Genomic DNA, 18787 nt, shown 5'->3' with positions numbered 1-18787 from the left:
GCTGTGTACCCAGAAGTGGAATTGTTGGATCAGTTGAATGTGGTAGTTCAAATTTTAATTTTGGGGGGAAACCCATACTATTTCAACAGTGGCTGCACCAATTTGCATTCCTACCAACAACGCACAAGGATTCCCCTTCTCCACATCCTTACCAACACCTGTTATCCCTTGTCTTTTTGATCGTTGAAAAGGAAAAAAAAAAGTGTCCTTTTTGTTAAAGTGTGAGGGAGCTTGTGGGGGTTGTATGTCTTGTACTGCCTTGCCTGACCTACTTAATTCAGGTGTAGAAGATGTAGTAAACTAAAATGTAGAATTTAAAAGTAAGTCATTCAGAACATAAAGGTTTTACAGAAGAATTATCCATCTCTGAAATCCTCTGTATGTCATCATGACAATCAAGAACCCGCCTTCTTACCTTTGTTCTCTTCTTTTCCATGCCCCTTATTTTCAGTGATGAGCATAAATACATTGCAGTGTAAGTAAGAAAAGAAGTCCTTGGTACTTAGAGAGTCAGCAGCCCAAGTTTAAGGAGAAATGGGTGGACTAGGTACAAGAGTAATTTTCCCACTAATGTACAACTTAGAATTGTGTGTTGAATTTTAAAGGTATGTACTACAGAATAAGGAACAAATGTCACATAATCCCAATAATCACTTAGATTTTTTTAAATCCTCATCTTCTAGAAGCATCTACATTCTATTATATTTAGTCAGACTGATGTGATGCTGTGGTGTTCATGCATTATTCCCCAGATTTTCTTCATTCCCCTATGACCTTTGAAGAAAATCTGTGTCCCATAAAGTTATTTTTCAAATTATTAGTTCTCTCATATGTACGTGACAATAGATATAGACATTCTCTTTAATTTTTTTGAGCATTAAACAAAAGGCTAAAGGTATTCTGGTTTGTAACAACATTTTTTTGGCATGTGTATTTTTTTGTTTTCACCTGTTGGCAAATCCACAAATTTTCTGTCAGTTACAAGATGGTCGACTTCATTGTTCTGTACCAATCTACTGCTTTGATAGCATGATCTGATCGCATTTGCAAGTCCCATTCAGCAGTAGTGGAGAGGTGCCAGTTGCCATGGTGAGGACTATGATGTTCAACATCAAATCCAGTCATGAGATGGGGATGACCTTTAAAAAGCCATATGTAAATATTTATTTTCAAAGGTACAACTGGCTCTTTGTAAAGCCTGAGTCACTTCACTGGTTATCTTTTCAATGCATCAAATAAGAAGTTTGTTACCATATAATTTCCCTTTTCGTTTTAATAAACTCCCACTGTCCTTTATCCTTGGCCCTTTTGGTTAAGAATCAAATCAAACAATTTCACTCTCCTTTTTAGTTATACATCGTTTAATATGTCTAGTTTGTCTGGATCATGGCCACAGAGATGATCTCACAGCAGAGGTTTGTTATCGTGTCTTACCCTGAGCTTAGAAATCAACTTTCTCATTTTTCTATGGGTCATGCATAAGTACCAGACGCTCCCATGCCAGTGACAGTGACCCTTTAGACATCAAAGAAACATTCTTCATAGCGAGGTTTTTTTCTAAGAATGCATATCAAAATGCTAGTTTGGTTAAAAAAAAAATACAGGTTTTTCACCTTCTGGGATTACTGGTCAAATTAAGTAAAAAGAAAAATCCATTAAAAAGCCTTATTAAAGGCTTCTTAGAACCAGAAGTTTGCAAAACTCTTGTATGGCCATCCTGAATGATATTAAACTAATTAGTTCAGGATTTAACTAAAATTACACCAATAGATTTGGTAGCCTAATTGTTCTAATTAATCATTTAAATCCACACGTTCGTTTTATAAAATGACCCATTTTCTGCAGCTGAGACATGCAGCTTCTGACCTTCTATGATTAGTATTGCCAGGTTTGATAAATACAGAGGAATCTGGGAGACACAGAATCAAATGTGCTACTTCTATCAAATGCCCTCTTCTGAAAAAGAAAAAAAAAAAAAAAGAATCGGAAAAAGAAATAAACTCTATTGTGACACGTTGTGAGGCTTATGATAACTATGTTTGCCTTTCAGATCCCCAGCTCAAGGGTATAGTGACCAGGTTATATTGCAGGCAAGGCTACTTCTTGCAAATGCACCCCGATGGAGCTCTCGATGGAACCAAGGATGACAGCACTAATTCTAGTAAGTGACGACCTCAGGCCTCCCGTTAACATAGTCGGTAGAACATACACTGCTACATAAATGACTTTCTAAGCTACATTTACAAATACTTGTTACGTTGGTTCATTTTTTGTGACTGTTACACACTAGAATGCCATCCACAATTTTACTGGGACCACGTGGGTGAACACATGAGCAGAACAACCCACAAAGCCTGTCATTTTAAGATAATTCGTTTCTCTCTCTCTTTTTTTTTTTTCTCAAAACAATCGGCAGATCCAGCATTTTTGTTACTTTCATCTCGTAAAAGTCAAATAAGTACACTAGTGCATTTGGAGGAAAGACGCATCCATGTTTACCTTGGAAATATTTTTATCAAACCTGTAGCTTTTTAATGATCATTATGGAAATTAAAGAGCTATAAGGATTAGTTGTTTCAAAGAATAGAAATGTAATATTTCAAATGTGTCTTCAACAAGAAGAGATAGTATCTTTTTTAGAGAGAGGACATGAAGGCTCTGTGCGTTTAAATACATTGTACAAAATGTTTCACTACTTTACAGAATTGGGTCTCTGATGATTTGCCTTTAATTGAAAAACCACTGACCCTCCATTGTATTAGTGTCTGTCTTCATTTTACTATTTTTTAATATATAACTTTTCTTTGTATTTTCATTCTGGTGTCCCTCTTTATTCAATTATCTGTGTGTTCCTTTCCCATTTCCTGTTTATACTGGCATTAGATTCCTTTTAATTTAGCACATCAGTTCTAAAATAGACACTTTTTACTGCTCAGGAGAATCAATGAAAAGCAAAACTGCTTTTATTGGAAATACTTACTCACATATTACTAGTGGATCAGGAATGGATATGAATCTTTTAAACCATTTAGCATTGACCCTTCATCTACAGAGCACCATTCCATGAAAAGAAGGGAGGATTTGAATACACAAATTTGGGCATTTCTGTTTTCAGTTCTAGTAATCGAATTTTCAGCAGCATGAAGAATACCTAACAACATACAGTAGACTGCCTTTGCCTTTGGTGTTCCTATGTGTAATGTCAGTATTTTTCCAGCCATTGTGTTTACTTTTTAGATTTTGGACGTTACTTCATTTAAAATTTTTCTTTCAACTTTAAAATTTTTCTGTTTGTCTGTGTTTCCCTCCTTTTCAATTTCTAATCTTTTTCTCTCTTTGTGTCTATTATGTTGCCCTTTTGTCCTTTTAAATTTTCTCTATCGTATTTGTTCATTGATTCTTTCTCATTGTTGTTTATTTTCTCTTTCTATTTAAAGAAAGAGAAGGTAAAGCAATTCAAGCACAAGGAAGAAAGAGAAGTTATTTTTACTCACAAAACTGATGTCAACCATTGGTTGCTTGTTGGGATTTTGCTATTAGGTTGAACTTTTTGAAAGTGTAAGGACTTGACCATCTTTGATCAATAAAAGATGTCAGTTTCTTCTGGTTCAAGCTAATACATGTATGTCTGCTCATTTTCTTCTATCTTGAACCCCTTACCCATTCTTTGACAGAAGGCATTCTCTTTTTCTTATGTCTTATACTTGTGGGGTTATGGACTCTCAAGATTCACAAGTTCTGATGTCTTCAGTGTTCTCTGATTTCCTTCAGCTAAAGTCCGACTGGGAGTGAGGACTAGTTTTCCATAACTCTGATACCTGCAAGAATTAGGAAATTCTGACCTAGAGGTTGAGGCCATCCCTTATAACAAAGTTTTCAAGAAAGGAAATAAACCATAGTTATATAAAATGCTGTTTAGTTGGACTTCTCAGAAAAATAATTTCAAAGGTTTTATGCATTTCTTTTCTACCTTTTTCTTTGGTTTTTGTAATGCCAAACCAGTTGGTTGTTTTTAATGATAGAAATCAATACTGAATTAAGAAGTGTTAGGTAGCTGCTATCTTCTGCAGCATATTGCTTCAGAACTTGATCAGCAGCACAGTATTTTATAAACCGTGAATGTGCAGATGTAGACATCATATGCACACGCATGGAATTGTATCTGGTTATCTGAACTATATTCAATACTACACTGGACAGCTGAGACCCTGAAAGAGACACAACCTTCTGTTCTCTAAATGTGTGAGGCTTCTTTTCTCCTGCTATGTAACCGTATTAGAAGGAACAGGAATCTTGGAGCAAAACTTGGAATCCTCTCTCATCCCCATTAAATGCTGGTGAAGAATGAAGCGGGAGCAGCAGCTCCTGTGTCCAAGCAAACCAGAACCAAGTTGTAGTGCTCGCACTCAAGGGCCACTACAGACCACAGCTGCCACACTACATTTTCTGTGCACATTTAGCTCATTAGGTTAGTTTTGTTACTATTTCAACATTTGCAAAGACATAGCCAAGAGAGCAAAACAAGGTGAGGTAAAGATTCACTTCTCAAAAGGCTATAAAAATTGCATGACCCTAAAATTTAATAAAACATGGCAGGAATACAACAGCTTTATAAAAAGCCATGGGAGTTACTAATTAACTCTACTTTTGGGTACCATCACCTTTGCAGTTGAAAACCACAGCTTTTTTTTAGGTGGAATTTAAGATAATTTCCTTTTCTCTGGTTCGTTATAGCAGTCTTATGAGTCTTGAGAAAACCATAAACTGTGAACAATATTCTGTACAAAGGGGGGAGCAATAAAGATGCTGGCAGCCAGGTCCTCATGGGAACATGGCCCTTTTGGTTTGAATTAGGGTGTGATGTAGTACTTCACACATGTGTTTTAGATTTTTGATAATTCTTTGAATACAAAATAAGAATTAGTCATCTGTAAGTAGGAAAAATAAAGAGAAATCCCCTAAGAGTCACCATGATGCCATAGTAGAGGTTGCAAGCAACAAAACTGAGAATTGAACCTTCAAATCGTGATTTGAGTTGGACTCATTTCCCACAGCTAAACATGAGCTTATTAAGAACTAGGTAAAGTCGGAACCACCCTACGAAGCTGCCCTCTATCAAAATTTTCAGATGATTTGAAAGAGAGAGACAGGCCAGCAGGCAGGTGAGCCTAACACTAAAGTCCTCCCTGGGTTTTCCAGCCTGAGATCTAGAAATTTCTGGGAGGAACAATGGCAAGATGACGGTTGATGATGGACGATTGGTCCAAACAGAGAAGAAACTGTAGCAACTTGACCGCTTCTTATTGGCTTCCATGTGCCGTAGAAAGATCTTTCACAGAAAGAAATGAGCACCCAGATAACTTCATCACCAGATTCATTTTCAGGGGTGTATCCGTGCTTCCCATCTATCTACTAAAGGTTAGCATTACCACGAACTATGGCATTTGATTTTCTTTTCCCCCAGTTGTTTTGGGGATACACGGGGTTTTCCTGTGCTCTTAAACTTAATTGTTCCCATTACCAGACTTAATAAATGCTCTAAGTGGAATATGACTATAGAAATATCAATATGCTAGTAACTATAGCAATATTAAAACCTCACATGCACCAAGGCCTCTCATCTTAGAAATTCCTACCTGATAATTTGATGTGTAAAAATTGCCCATCACTCACAGTGACCACCAACCCACAGGCCTTGGGATGGTGATTTTCATTCTGGCTGTCCTGTAGGGTCATTTGAGGAACTTTTAAAAAAAGTTAAAAAAAAAAAACTCCTTATGCCCTAAACCCCAACCTCTCTTCCAGAGAGTCTTATTTAATTTAATTAGTCCGCAGTTGGGCAGGGCTGTCCTCTCTTATGAATACAGCTAGTTTTAAAGTATAGTCAGGATTGAAAAACACTATTATATGGAAAACTAGAGTGTCCCACAGAACAAACAAATTAGCATGAATGTTTTATTGTTCTGACTTCCCTAGGCTTTGTGACATTGCTTTATAATTATATAAAATACAAAAGGAATAGAAAAATAAAATGATGCCTCAATTAATGTGGGTATCTGCAGTTTTAATTAACACCATGAATTCTTTATGGTCAGCTCTGAACAGGCTTCCACAGGAAGTGGTTATATGGATTCACTTTGTGTTATTATTCTGTAAATGATAATAACTGACATTTTATAATCCAGATCCCAGCCAAATTCCTAAGGAAAATCTATTTTTTATATGATCATTTTAGACTATCATCTATAATTTTTCTCTTTCCTATACCACATTATTTTGGTTACTTCATATGTTCTTACTTTCTAGAATTATAACATCTGGCCTATATCAAATATATGGCAACTATAAATACTATTAAGAGTATATAAAGATGAGAATAATTAAGTTTGAATGGTTAAGTTAGAATGGTGTTCAAGGACAGTCGTATAATTATTTTTTTTCTCTAAAACTTTTGCGCATCAATCAGAAATTGTTCTATGGTGCCCATCCTTTCAAAATATAAGGGAGATGGGACAGTTTAGGTGTTCTGGCCAAGAGGGGAATTGGCCAGTGGCCCTCTCCCAAGAAGAAGGAATACTGAGTTACAATGACACAAGTACCTCATAACTGCTCAATGATCCCCACTCCTGTTTACTGTTTTACTAATGGAAGTGAGCAAGCATAAACCTCATTCTTCTATAACATAAGCCCCTAGAATCCCATGGAAGATGGCTCAATATTAGTTTGCGTCATGAAAGCTGATATCCACTGAACCATATACACTCCTCTGAGTATTCCTGTAGGTGTAATTATCTATGGCCATGGCCCTCCATATTCCTTTCATCACGGACATCTTGAGTTTTTGGGATTAGTAATATGTAATAATTGAAAGAGAGGGTATAATTTTCCCCCAATCCGACAACGCATAGTTTTATTTAATTAAATAAAAATTAATTTATAAAGTCCATTTTTAATTATGTACTGAGTAGACCCATGGATTGAAGTCAACGTGGCCCAGTTTTCCCAATGATCTGTCTTTTGGAAAACAGTTGAGAACCTAAAATAGGTATTTTGTTTACGTGTTCACTTCAGCATCTCAGCGCTGTTGTTGCCTGTTCAGGCCTGGTCCAGTTGCTTGGAATTAGTCCTCAGTTAAGACCTTGAATGGGAGTAGATAACCACACTGTGGATAATTAACTACTCTTATAAACATGTCTACAATACAGTCGCCCAAACCATCAAGCAGTTATTACTAAGAATGGTGCTAGAATACTTACTGAAGAGTTAACATATAACCCTGGCCTGGAATGTGGTAAAGGAATGTTAAGACTTTATAAGAAATCAATGATAACATTGCTCTCTGTGCTATGTAAAAATATATAAAAATACTTTCCTTGACAATAGGGAAGAAACGAAACATGGAACTGTAAATGAGTTTTTATCTTGGATGGGTAAAATTGAACACTTTTCCCTCTTTTATTTTAGTCATCACTCACAGCTTTATAAGATATTAGTAAAGGAAATGTCTCTCTAAACTGTGCATGCCGTTCAGTATGATCAATTCTTTCTAAATTGAGTACATTGGCAGCGCACGTCTTTTCTGGGCTCTGCTGGTATCTCATATTTGTTCAGCAAGAGTCATTCTGTTTTGGAATTACCTTTTTAACTTGTGACCTGTCCTACATTGCAGTGATAACGCACACCTTCTGCATGAAAGACCAGAATAAGCATTCAACCCTGACTTTCTAAATTCCACTCTTGGAGAATCTTCATAGCTGATCTCTTTTGGTATCAAATGAGGTCAGACACTGTGATCCTCGAATCGGGATTACAAGGTTGACTCTGTTTATTACTCTGTCAGTTCTTTGGTGGAATGCTATAGGCAGACCCTTAAGGTATACAAATTGAAGCTCAAGTGCTAAATTTATCCATTGCAGAAACATCTTAGTTATAAAGAGAAATAAAAGTTAATTAATTGGAACTTCTCAGAAGGTTGTAACAAAGGTTATTGGTTTTTATTTTTGTTTTGTTTTGTTTTTTAATAAAAAGGGAAAGAGGGAAAAATGATGGCAAGGCTTTGTTTCTCCCAGCCCATTTGTGACAGGTTGTTTATCTTTCCAGCACTGTTCAACCTCATACCAGTGGGACTGCGCGTTGTTGCCATCCAGGGAGTGAAGACAGGGTTGTATATAGCCATGAATGGAGAAGGTTACCTCTACCCATCAGTAAGTAACATGCCAAAGATATTGGCCATTCATTCAATGCTTGCAAAATAACAGCAACAGCAGCAACAGCAGCAACAGAAATGAAAAGGATCTGTGTCTATTGATTCTGCCATTTTTGCTTTAATGTTTGATCTCTATACAATGCCGTAGGGGCTGTTGATTCATTATTCATCAATGTTTGATAATATCAGTATATCAAGCAGAAGAGTAATATTACCTGTTAAAGTTGTGCATTTGCACATTTTAAAAAAATGAACTAGTTTGGAACTAGTTTGGAAAATTGAGTGATTTTGAAAGACGTGATGTTAATATGATCTTTTTTATTTCTCCTTAGAAATGTACTTGTCTTAGAGAGTTTCTTGTAAAAGATTGTTTTGTAAATAGAAACAGAATTCATGCAAATTCTAAAAAAGGGAAAATTTAAAGAGAGTAGTTCTTTTAAAACTAAGAATTCAGGTTGTGTTTGTGTTTACTGGGGAACTACTTCTAACATAAAATGTATATTGCACTTAAATCTAAGCAAGTCTTTCTGGTTTGTGATAATGTATGCAAGAAGTTGAGCGTCTTTTTAGCCATGTGACTTCTTCTGGAACATTTACTATTTACAACTAATTCACATTCAGATGTGCTGTGTCCGCGTGTTGAAGTGTGCTTGGAATGAATTTCTGCCACAGAACCAAGCAACAGAGACCTAGATGAAAGTATTTCTTTTCACTATCCTTTGAGCAGAAATTGACAGGTTAAATTCATGGTGCCTCAAGGAAAAATGCTTTTTATTTGGGTTTGCATGTCATCTTCATGTAAATTACTTAAAACTCTGTTGTTGGTAAACATTATCAACAAAAAACTACATGTAAATGTATATACAGACACACACGTGTATTACACACACACACACACACACACACACACACACCCCTTAAACAGAAACGTTCTCTGGGGCATTTTCTTGAGCAAATCTGGGAAATCCTGTCAAAAAAAATGAAGTTTGAGCTGTGGATTCCCTCTGCGGTGAACTGGAAAATGTTCTTATTATTCTGGAAGCTTCATCTGGTTCCCTGAAGGGTGTTCCTGCACACAGACCTGGGCCCCACATTATGCAAATTGTGTTCTGTTTCACAAGATGAATATTCAACACACCAAGAGCAAGATCCAGTTAGAATTCCTTGTCCCCGCCCCCACTTTAGGAAAAATATGATTCAGATAAAGATCACTTTCGGGAGATGCCTTTATTCAGATACAAGTCAGTTTTATGGATCTGACATTTGTTCTATTATTTTTGTTTCTTTCTTTTCCCTCAGGTAATCTTTGAGATGCTTGAAAGTTATTAGCTGCAGCATCTGCCGTAGCCTCTAGTTCTCAGGTTCTGCTGAAGATTTTATCACATTGTTTGCTGAACTCTGACACGTGTGTTGCTGTCAGGGGACACGTGAATGTTTATTTTATCTTTTTGCTATGCAGGGAGGAGCTTTCTGTTTTTGGGGATGAGGTTGCACATGTATACCACTTTTTCTTAAGGTAGGGAACTCATCTGGAGCGTGTGTCTTTGCTGAAAATACAAGTACAGGTTATGTTTGGTGCAGTCAAAGCAGGGCGGCAGGAGTAGCGGTGCGGAAGGCACCCGTGCCCGGTCTATGCAACCTCCTGCCCAGGTGTGAGGTCTCATAAGGCTAGCGGGGGCTGACGGCACTGACCCCCGGATTTGTCTCAGTGACTTCAGGCTTGTCACTGACCCATCATTCTCTACTATTGCCTCCCTGGTTCTCCAGTTCCTTGGCATCTGCGCTTTCTGTTGGTGGCTTGATTCCCTGACTTACAGATGTTGGCTTTCTTCTCTTCCCATCTTTACTCTTTGCTCTGAATCCAGGATCTAGTAAAAGGCACTCTATCTGCTCATCCCCTACCCTGAGAGGTTCCCACTGCCTCGCCCAGGCCCTCACAATCCTCAGCCATCTCGTAGGAAAAGGACTCAGATGCAAACCATATGCAATGTCCAATCTTTACTTGTACTCCATAAGTGCTCTGTTTATTTCAATGCAACGAAATGTGAACTTCAAATATTTCAGTAAAAAGAATATATTTCCATGGTCCATCATTTCATAATTAACAAGTGTTTACTTGAATAACAATATAGCATGAAATAATAGAATGATTACTATACTATATAATAATAATAGGCCTACTTATCTAATAATAAAAATAATCACAATGGATAGTATTTATATAGTACACTCTGTCCAACACTGTTCCAAGCATGGTACCATCTTCACTCATCTAATTCTATTAAGCAAATACTATTAAAATGATCATACAGGGGCGCCTGGGTGACTCAGTCAGTTAGGCATCTACCTTCCACTCAGATCATGATCACAGCATCCCAACATCAAGTCCTGGGATAGAGTCCTGGGGTCAAGCCCTGCATCAGACTCCCTGCTCAGCGGGGAGTCTGCTTCTCCCTCTGCCCCTCACCTTGGTCATGCTCTCTCTTCTCTCATTCTTTCTCTCTCAAATAAATAAAATTTTAAAAATATATCTTCTTAATAAAACAACAACAATAGTAAAACAGTCATACTGATACAGAGAAAGTTTAAAAATCTGTGCAGTCTGCCAGGTAGTAAACAGAGAAGGCAGGATTTGAATATTATTAGTCTGACTCATTAGCTTACTGTTTGGCTATAGTGTTTCCATGTGCCAGACATTTTTCATCATATGGTCTGACACCTAGTCTAACAAGAAGTTATAAACACATGATGATGTAATGAAAACCTTCAGGGAATTGTTACCTAGGGAAAAAAACTTCATTTCAGTTATTAAGAAGTATAATTTAAAATATGATGTTTACTTTGGAGATTCTCAAATTAATAAAAATCATAAAAAATTACATCTGGGAAAAGTCTGATGTTATACACTGAGTGTTTAAGATTCTGAGAATTCGTTCCACGTAACATTTGAAATTTAAATTTAAAAAGCCATGCCAAACATAGTTAACCCAACTAAGGAGTTTTGAAGTAAGTTAAGTAGGTGTTTTAAAAGGAAAACTTCAGTCATCCTTAGGTCTAAAGAAAAAAGTAATAAAGACTAGAGTCCTGGAAATGAAGGAATCTGTTTTAAGCTAATGCCTACTTTTTTTTTTCTTTTTTCTTTTTAACTTCTTTTTTTTCTTGACATGTAATGTATTGTTAGCCCCAGGGGTACAGGTCTGTTTATCACCAGGTTTACACACTTCAGAGCACTCACCATGTCACCTCCCCAATGTCCATAACCCATCCACTCTCTCCCTACCCACCTCCCCCCACCTCCCCGCAACCCTCAGTTTGTTTTGTGAGATTAAGAGTCTTGTATAGTTAAACTCCCTCCCGGTCCCATCTTGTTTCATTTTTTCCTTCCCTACTCCCCAAACCCCCCATTTTGTCTCTCAAATTCCTCATATCAGAGAAATCATACGATAATTGTCTTTCTCTGATTGCTTATTTCGCTCAGCATAATACCCTCTAGTTCCATCCACATCGTTGCAAATAGCAAGATTTCATTTCTTTTGTGGCTGCATAGTATTCCATTGTATATATATATATATATACATATATATATATATGTGTGTATATATATATATATAACACATCATCTTTACCCATTCATCTGTTGATATCTAGGCTCTTTCCATGGTTTTAAGCTAATGCCTACTCTAAAAAGATCAATTGAATGTTTGCCTGGTGTAAACTAGCACCTAATATGGGACCAATTTTATTGAGGATCCGTAGGTTTAGGAGGTAGGCAATAAAACACTCAGATCATTCAAAATGAATTTTTTTTAAGATTTTTTATTTATTTATTTGACAGAGATCACAAGTAGGCAGAGAGGCAAGCATAGAGAGAGAGAGGAGGAAGCAGACTCCCCGCTGAGCAGAGAGCCCGATGTGGGGCTCGATCCCAGGACCCTGAGACCATGACCTGAGCCGAGGGCAGAGGCTCCAACCCACTGAGCCACCTAGGCGCCCCTCAAAATGAATTCTGTTGAATGAAAAACACATCAGTGTTTTGACTCAAAGTGCATATTTCTCTATTTGCATTGGAAGTAACTCTTGTAAGCCCCTGCCATCCAAATAAAGATATTCAATTTGTAGATAATTTCACCTTGGTGGAGAGGGGGACAAAAAAAGTGTATCTTGTCTGAAATGTAAATAACCACATTTCTGATGCTGAAGGCACATGTTTCCCATGGAATCTTTCATTTGATATGACAGCAGTCATTTCTTTTGTGGTCATAATGATTCTAATATGTTCTCTGAAGGAGAATCTCAAGAGATTTAATGTCAGCTATAAACAATTTGCTCTAAGGTAGAACACAAGCTGCAAGGTTGTAGAACAGAAACTAACAAGGAAATGCTTATGTTAAAGATATGTTCAATATGATGTTTGGGGGAAAATGTATTCTGACCAACTAAAAACTATCTACAGCACTTGAGGAACAGTCTTTTTTTTTTTTTTTTTTACCAAGCAACCTGTGACTTTGGAAGACTAAGAAAGTCCTCCATAGAGAGACATTGGTTGAAAGTAAACTCTGGACACTGGAGAAAAACTTAGGATGAAGGGGAAAGAAGATTCATCACTGGGGCAGAGAAAAAGAAGAGTTGAAGTTGGAATGTGTTTCTGATATGAGCAAAGAAAAAGGGGCAGGGAAGGAAGGAAAATAGAGTGATGGTGGGTAGAGCCTTGGTCTTGCTTGGAACATCTTGATCCCGGATCCAGCCAACACCTGTCGTCATGCTCTAGTCCCTGCCTCTCAAGTTTCTCATCTGTAACATTAAAAAGTGTCCCTGCATGCCTTAAATTAATTTTGGGGTTGAAACGTCCGATTTTAGTCTGATTGGTTTTTTTGAATGATGAGGTAATTGACACACACGAGATGTATAAAGATTCGTTATTGCTGTCTTACCTCGGACTGACATTTATGAGAATGTTTAATTTCAGACGGTGCTGTAAATGTTTCTGTTACCCCCATGCAGGCATCCGGGGAGGCAGGCAGCTCTGGTGTTCTCCAGGTATTAGTATTTCGTCTGAGTTTCTTAACCAAGTGAGACAAGTAGAGAGGAAGACAATCCTTTTTCATGTAGGTTTTTAAATGAATCAAAAAAGTACACAGCTACTGTGTTTTGTAAACATTTGGGCTCATTAGAATCACCTGGAAAGGGCGATGAAGGCAGATTTTTGGATCAGACTCCAGATATTTCAATTCAGTAGATCTAGTGGGACCCCCAGGAATGTATAGTTTAATAAGGATCCCTCTACTGCCCCTACCTGCCCACGGTGGGTGAGTCAAAAGGCCATCGCCCAATAATCAACAACAACACAGCAAGCATTATTGCAATGACTACCAGGGGAGATGATGGTAACTTTAGACCAACGAAGTAAGAGTGGAGCTGGTAGGTAGACTACCCAGGCACAGAACCCAACCCTGAGTAAAATAAAATACTTGGTCTTCCTAACTTCCTCTGCCCCTAAGTTGAAGTTTACAGAAATGTGGAGCAGTTCTGTACACTTCTTCACTAATACAGCAACCCAACTATCAATTCACAATGAACATGGATCGAGGAAAGGACAAAACAGTCTTTAATTGAGGGAAATAAGAAAATTCTGTATGTTTTGGAAAAAGCATGTTCAAGGACCTCAAAATCTTATCTACTCTACATGAGATAGTTTTCCAATATGGTACTCACATCTTTCAGAAATATTTTCATGAGTCTCTTCTCATCCACAAAGGTGGGTCTTCCTTCCCACTTCTGTGCCAGAAAGCATCTCTTACGTGTCTTGATTTGTGTTCCTTCAACTTCCCAAGTCCTCCCAGACAGGAAAGCCTTGGAGTCCCTGCATCCTTTACCACCAATCATATGTTTTCCTGCTGAGTCAATAGCGCTAATAAAATGGGATGCTATTTTCTTCTTGACATTGTTCCTCAATCATTGCTCAAGTTTGGGGCTCAGAAATGGAACTGATTTGTTTTTTCACAGTCTGGTGCCTGATTTCTCTCACACTTTTCTATTCTTCCCTAAGAGTTACTCATACAAAGGTACACACAATCATTCAACCATATGTCTATGCTCATGGAGTGTTATGTGAGTCTTTTGGCTACCCTTGATCTCCGAATACCAAGTATGGACATCCATTCTCAGGAAACTGCCCATCGTATATCATTGAGTGCTGCTAAGATACTCTGTCCATTCTTCTTGGCTTTTTTTTTTTCCCCTTTAGGTACGAGGTAGTGCATAGGGTTGATTAAGTCACTTGAGCCACAGAGACCACCACTCACCAGCAGGAACATCTGATGTTAAACCAAGGGCTTCAGTAGCATCTGAAGACCTTTCACCTGGGAACTAGCCTTTCATACTCTGCCCGCTAGGAGCAGGGTGGCGAAACTATAACCAGGCAGGATTCTAAGCTCATCTGGTTACCTGAGGTGCCTCTTTCAGAATGGAAACTCTTCTACCTGTCATCCTTTAGTCTTCAGGTCTCAGTTTCTTTGTTTTCAGAAGGATATTAAATTGGAGATGATTATTAATGTCTCTTTTTCTAACAATCTATGACTCTATATGCATGGTCTTCTGAACAAACAATATCTAACACCTTTGAGACTATATATACATATATATAATTTGTGTATATATAATTTTGTGTGTTTCATTGGAATTATGTATTGTGCTTAAATTATATACACACTTATTCACATGATTATACTTTTGGTCAGAGTTTTTCTTTAGTTCTTTTTATGAAATGTTAAATAACACTTCTTAAGTTTACACATATTTTAAAGCTTTATTTGCCATGCTTAAAATATTTCTTTTTTCATTAAGTTTCCCTATGGTTTCTCCCACGTTATGACTCAGTTGGATATATTGCCCAATTTGAAAATGGCTATTATCCTTTCTTGGTATTTTGGCTAGGACAATTTATAGTAATAAGAAAGCAAGTGTGATACTTCAGTTAATTTCCCTCCAGTATTCATGTAATCCCCACGATGCCGAACACTGATGCATGGAATATAATTGAGTATGACAAAGGCAAGGATGCTGTCATCCTGCTTAGGGTCACTTGCCAGAAGGAAAAAAAAAATTGAGAAACAAATGCAAATATTGGACTACATGTAACTAATTTTAAGTAGTCTTTTGGGAAAAGAAAAATGTGAAACATCCCATGTTGGGTTGAAAGTAGGCAATAAAAAGAAGTAAATGTACTTTTAGTCTATGCAAGTTCCAGTGACATTTTATAGAGTACAAAGTCAGGAACCGAGGTTGACAAGGAGACAATACTGAAGCTTCAGACGGAGAAGAGGGGAAAAAAGAAAATGGAAAGGAGATCACAAGTCAACAGTAGCGCACTGCACTAAGCAGTGTTAGGGAAAGAGGAAAGAGAAGAAAGAAGAGAGGGTGGGAGGAGCAGACAACAAAGGGAAGGAAACAAAGACGTGTCACAAAGAAAGGAGAGAGAGGGCCCTGTCTTCTGTTCACTCCATCACCTTCCTGGGAACCGCCCATCACACTGCTCTCCCTCCCCCCAACCAACAGGTGACTCCTGGTTCCAGTCTTCCACTCTGGGGTGGAAAAAACAAGACCCTCCCTCTTGAAGCCCAGACTGGGCTTTCCAACTGCCTCCAAAATACCTTCTCTGCTCCAGGCCCATGACCACTTTCTCCCATTTCCCCTTCCCTTTGCCTCCTTTCCAGAATGCTGACTGTGCGTGGTTAATGTTATTCTCTAAGCAAGGAAACAGTATGGCCATAATTTGGCTTCCAAAGGATAATACGTGTGATGGTGAGGATTAGAGGGAAGAAACTAATGGCAGTCTGACCACTGAGGGCTGGTTGGTGAGGGATGCTTAGTATATACAACAAGACGGTATTCAGCCCCTACGGAAGAAGATCCTTTCTTTTGCAACATCATAGATGGACATAGAGGACAGTAGTGTAAGTAAAATAAGTCAGACACCTAAAGAGAAAACCTGCATGATCTTACTTGTGGAATCTAAACAAATCAAATGGTTAGAAACTGAGACTTGAACCATGGTCACCAGGGCCCCGGAGGTGGGGGAAATGGGAGGAAAAAGAGAGAGAAACCTAAAGACGGCTTGCAAATTAGAAACATTTATTTTGTTTGGACAGCACACATGCGCTCTCTGATCTGGTGGGACATGCCCTATACCGTCTACAGTTTAAGCACTGTGACTGTAGAATCACTCCTCCTGAATTTTATAAAGGAAAATACTGCACACATCAGTTTTGTTTCTGGGCCTGGAGACAGTGGTGTTGGCAACCCCTGAATGAAGGGACTGGAAAGGATGAGAGATATTTGAAGTGTTTCCGAGGAGATGTGGAAAGAAGTCCCTGGTGGTCTGGGTATGAAGGTGATAGAGTCAGGGCTCACTGTGGGAGAACCGACTCAGAACCTGGTGGTCTGGGGTCCTTCTCACAGAGAAAACAAAACCCAGAAGGACGAGGGGGTTTGGGTGGAGGAGTCTGCTGTAATGAGTTTGAGAAATGTTCACTTTGCCCACCGAAGATGCAGGTGGGTTATAATCCCACTGGATCACTACTGTGTGATGACAAAGCTTCTTTCCCCCAAAAGAATCATGGCTAAGGGCTGTCTTAAGAATGATGTGCGGATAGACAAAAAATCGTCTGTGAGAGATGTTTTCCTTTCCTTCCTGAATGTAAGACAAATGATGAAGAAATGGGGTGAATGATATCAGCATAAATGAAGTTAGATATCAGAAAGAACTTTATGAAATAACATGACTTCTTGAAAAAGTGTTCTCATCTATTTCACTTAGTTCCTAAGTATACAGAACAAGTAGAGGCAGTTTGGAACACTGAAGAGCAGAGGACTGGTGAGTTAAATTCGTAACTTGTATAAAAATGATGCTATTAATGTGGGAGGGGACTATCAGGTCTTCACATGTTCTCATGGTGGTTCACAGTCCTTAGAGTATTTAAGACATATTCAGATAGCAGTGCAAATAATCAAATCCCAGAACATTAGCCTGAAAGATCCCGATTCCAATTCAGCGAATCTAATATGTCTTAAGAATCAGAATTTTGAATATACATCCCATCTATACATTTCTAGTGCAGGTGTCTGGAGAAGCACACTTTGATAAACATGGGTCAACATCACTGTCTCGGGGACCAGGACACTGAGATCACATGATTTTATATTTATTTATATGATGTTATATAAACATCACGTTGTTTATGATGATGATGATGATGATGATGATGATGATGATGATGATGTTTACAAATTCACAGTCCAGTTCGGGCCCTTGCAATAAGCAGAATGACCTGGCCATAAGTAGTGTTCACCTTCCCTGTTGACCAGGTGAGCTGGCCTATGAGAAAACATAGAAAAAAGCCTTGTCTGTTATCGTTCTGTTCAGTTTGGGAATAGGACAAGAAATGTGTCCTTGAGCATCGAGATGATGTGTGAAAAGCAGGAGTTTTGCTGACTCGAGAAAACAGAAACAAAGTAAGACACTGGATTTCAAAACATAGCATAGTCTTGAAAAGGAGAAGTGGTCTCCATCATGTAAAGCTCAGGGGAGAAATCAGCCTGAGACAGTTGGCCTGGGCACCACAGGGCACCTGCTGGATTGAATGACCAATTCAGGCCAAGGGCATCGTGTCAGAGCAGATTTCTAAAGATGACGAGCCTGGGTTGCTTCAGAAATTAACACTTCCTAGATTTTAAAACAATACTAATGAAACAAATACTTTATTTAATCAATTGTTTTTCCTAACTTTCTATTTTCTTGAGACAATTTTGTTTTCTTCTAAGCAAGGTCTTTCTATACAAGCTTCATTTCTGGAATAAAGTAGACTTCCCTCTCTTTTCTAGGTGAACTGTGTTCAGTCCACCTTAGAGCAACTTTTCCAAGTCCCATATAGAGAGTAAGTTGATCCCGTATGGGTCCATCACTATACAGAGTTCTTAATGACACGAACCCTGCAATACCTACCTCATGGAAATCAAAAACACGTGTCTAATAACCAAAGGTCTGCCAGAAATCTATGGAAGACTACTTCTGCTCAATATAATTACTCAGTGCTTGAATGTAGGTTGAGAGTCAAGGACTTGGTGGGGATGTGTATCATCATGAACTTATTTATTCCACTGACAGCTATTGTACTGTGTTTGCTGGGGCTTCAAAGATAACTGAAAATTTCTGATTTAAAGACAACAAAACCCCCTGAGCAGCCAATGAATAGGACGTATATCTTGATTAAATGAATTCTAAGGCTCCTGTCTTTCCTCAGAATCTATGATTCCTTGATTGTACATTTCCTATCACTCTTCCAATAGTGATGGATATATGTAGGATGTCTTCAATCTGTAGTTCTTGATTGATTATAGTTAAGGTAGAATAAATGTCACCAGCAAATTTTATTAATTTATTCTTCAAGTGCCCTCCTGTTCATGATATTTATTATGCATGACACTTATCTTTTTCCCCACTGGAAAACATTAAGCATCAGCAAAGAATATAGGAGTCTGTTTATTTCTCAAGTTAGAATTGCAGAAAAGCACTATTTACACATT

General features: G+C 38.1%; 1 protein-coding gene across 4 annotated transcripts in view; it reads left to right on the top strand.

Moving 5' to 3' along the window:
- The window catches only part of FGF14 (fibroblast growth factor 14), a 620592-nt gene that overhangs the window by 488243 nt on the left and 113562 nt on the right, over window positions 1-18787 (top strand). For all 4 annotated transcript variants that reach the window (XM_045978511.1, XM_045978512.1, XM_045978514.1 and 1 more), the window contains exons 2-3: window positions 2051-2161; window positions 8101-8204. In XM_045978511.1, the coding sequence (XP_045834467.1) occupies window positions 2051-2161; window positions 8101-8204 (215 nt within the window). The remainder of the gene's footprint in view (window positions 1-2050; window positions 2162-8100; window positions 8205-18787) is intronic.

The sequence above is a fragment of the Meles meles genome, chromosome 14 (assembly GCF_922984935.1).
Source record: "Meles meles chromosome 14, mMelMel3.1 paternal haplotype, whole genome shotgun sequence".
Classification (NCBI taxonomy): Eukaryota; Metazoa; Chordata; class Mammalia; order Carnivora; family Mustelidae; genus Meles; species Meles meles.
Note: the sequence above shows the minus strand (reverse complement) of the source record. Positions and strands in the feature narration are given on the sequence as shown.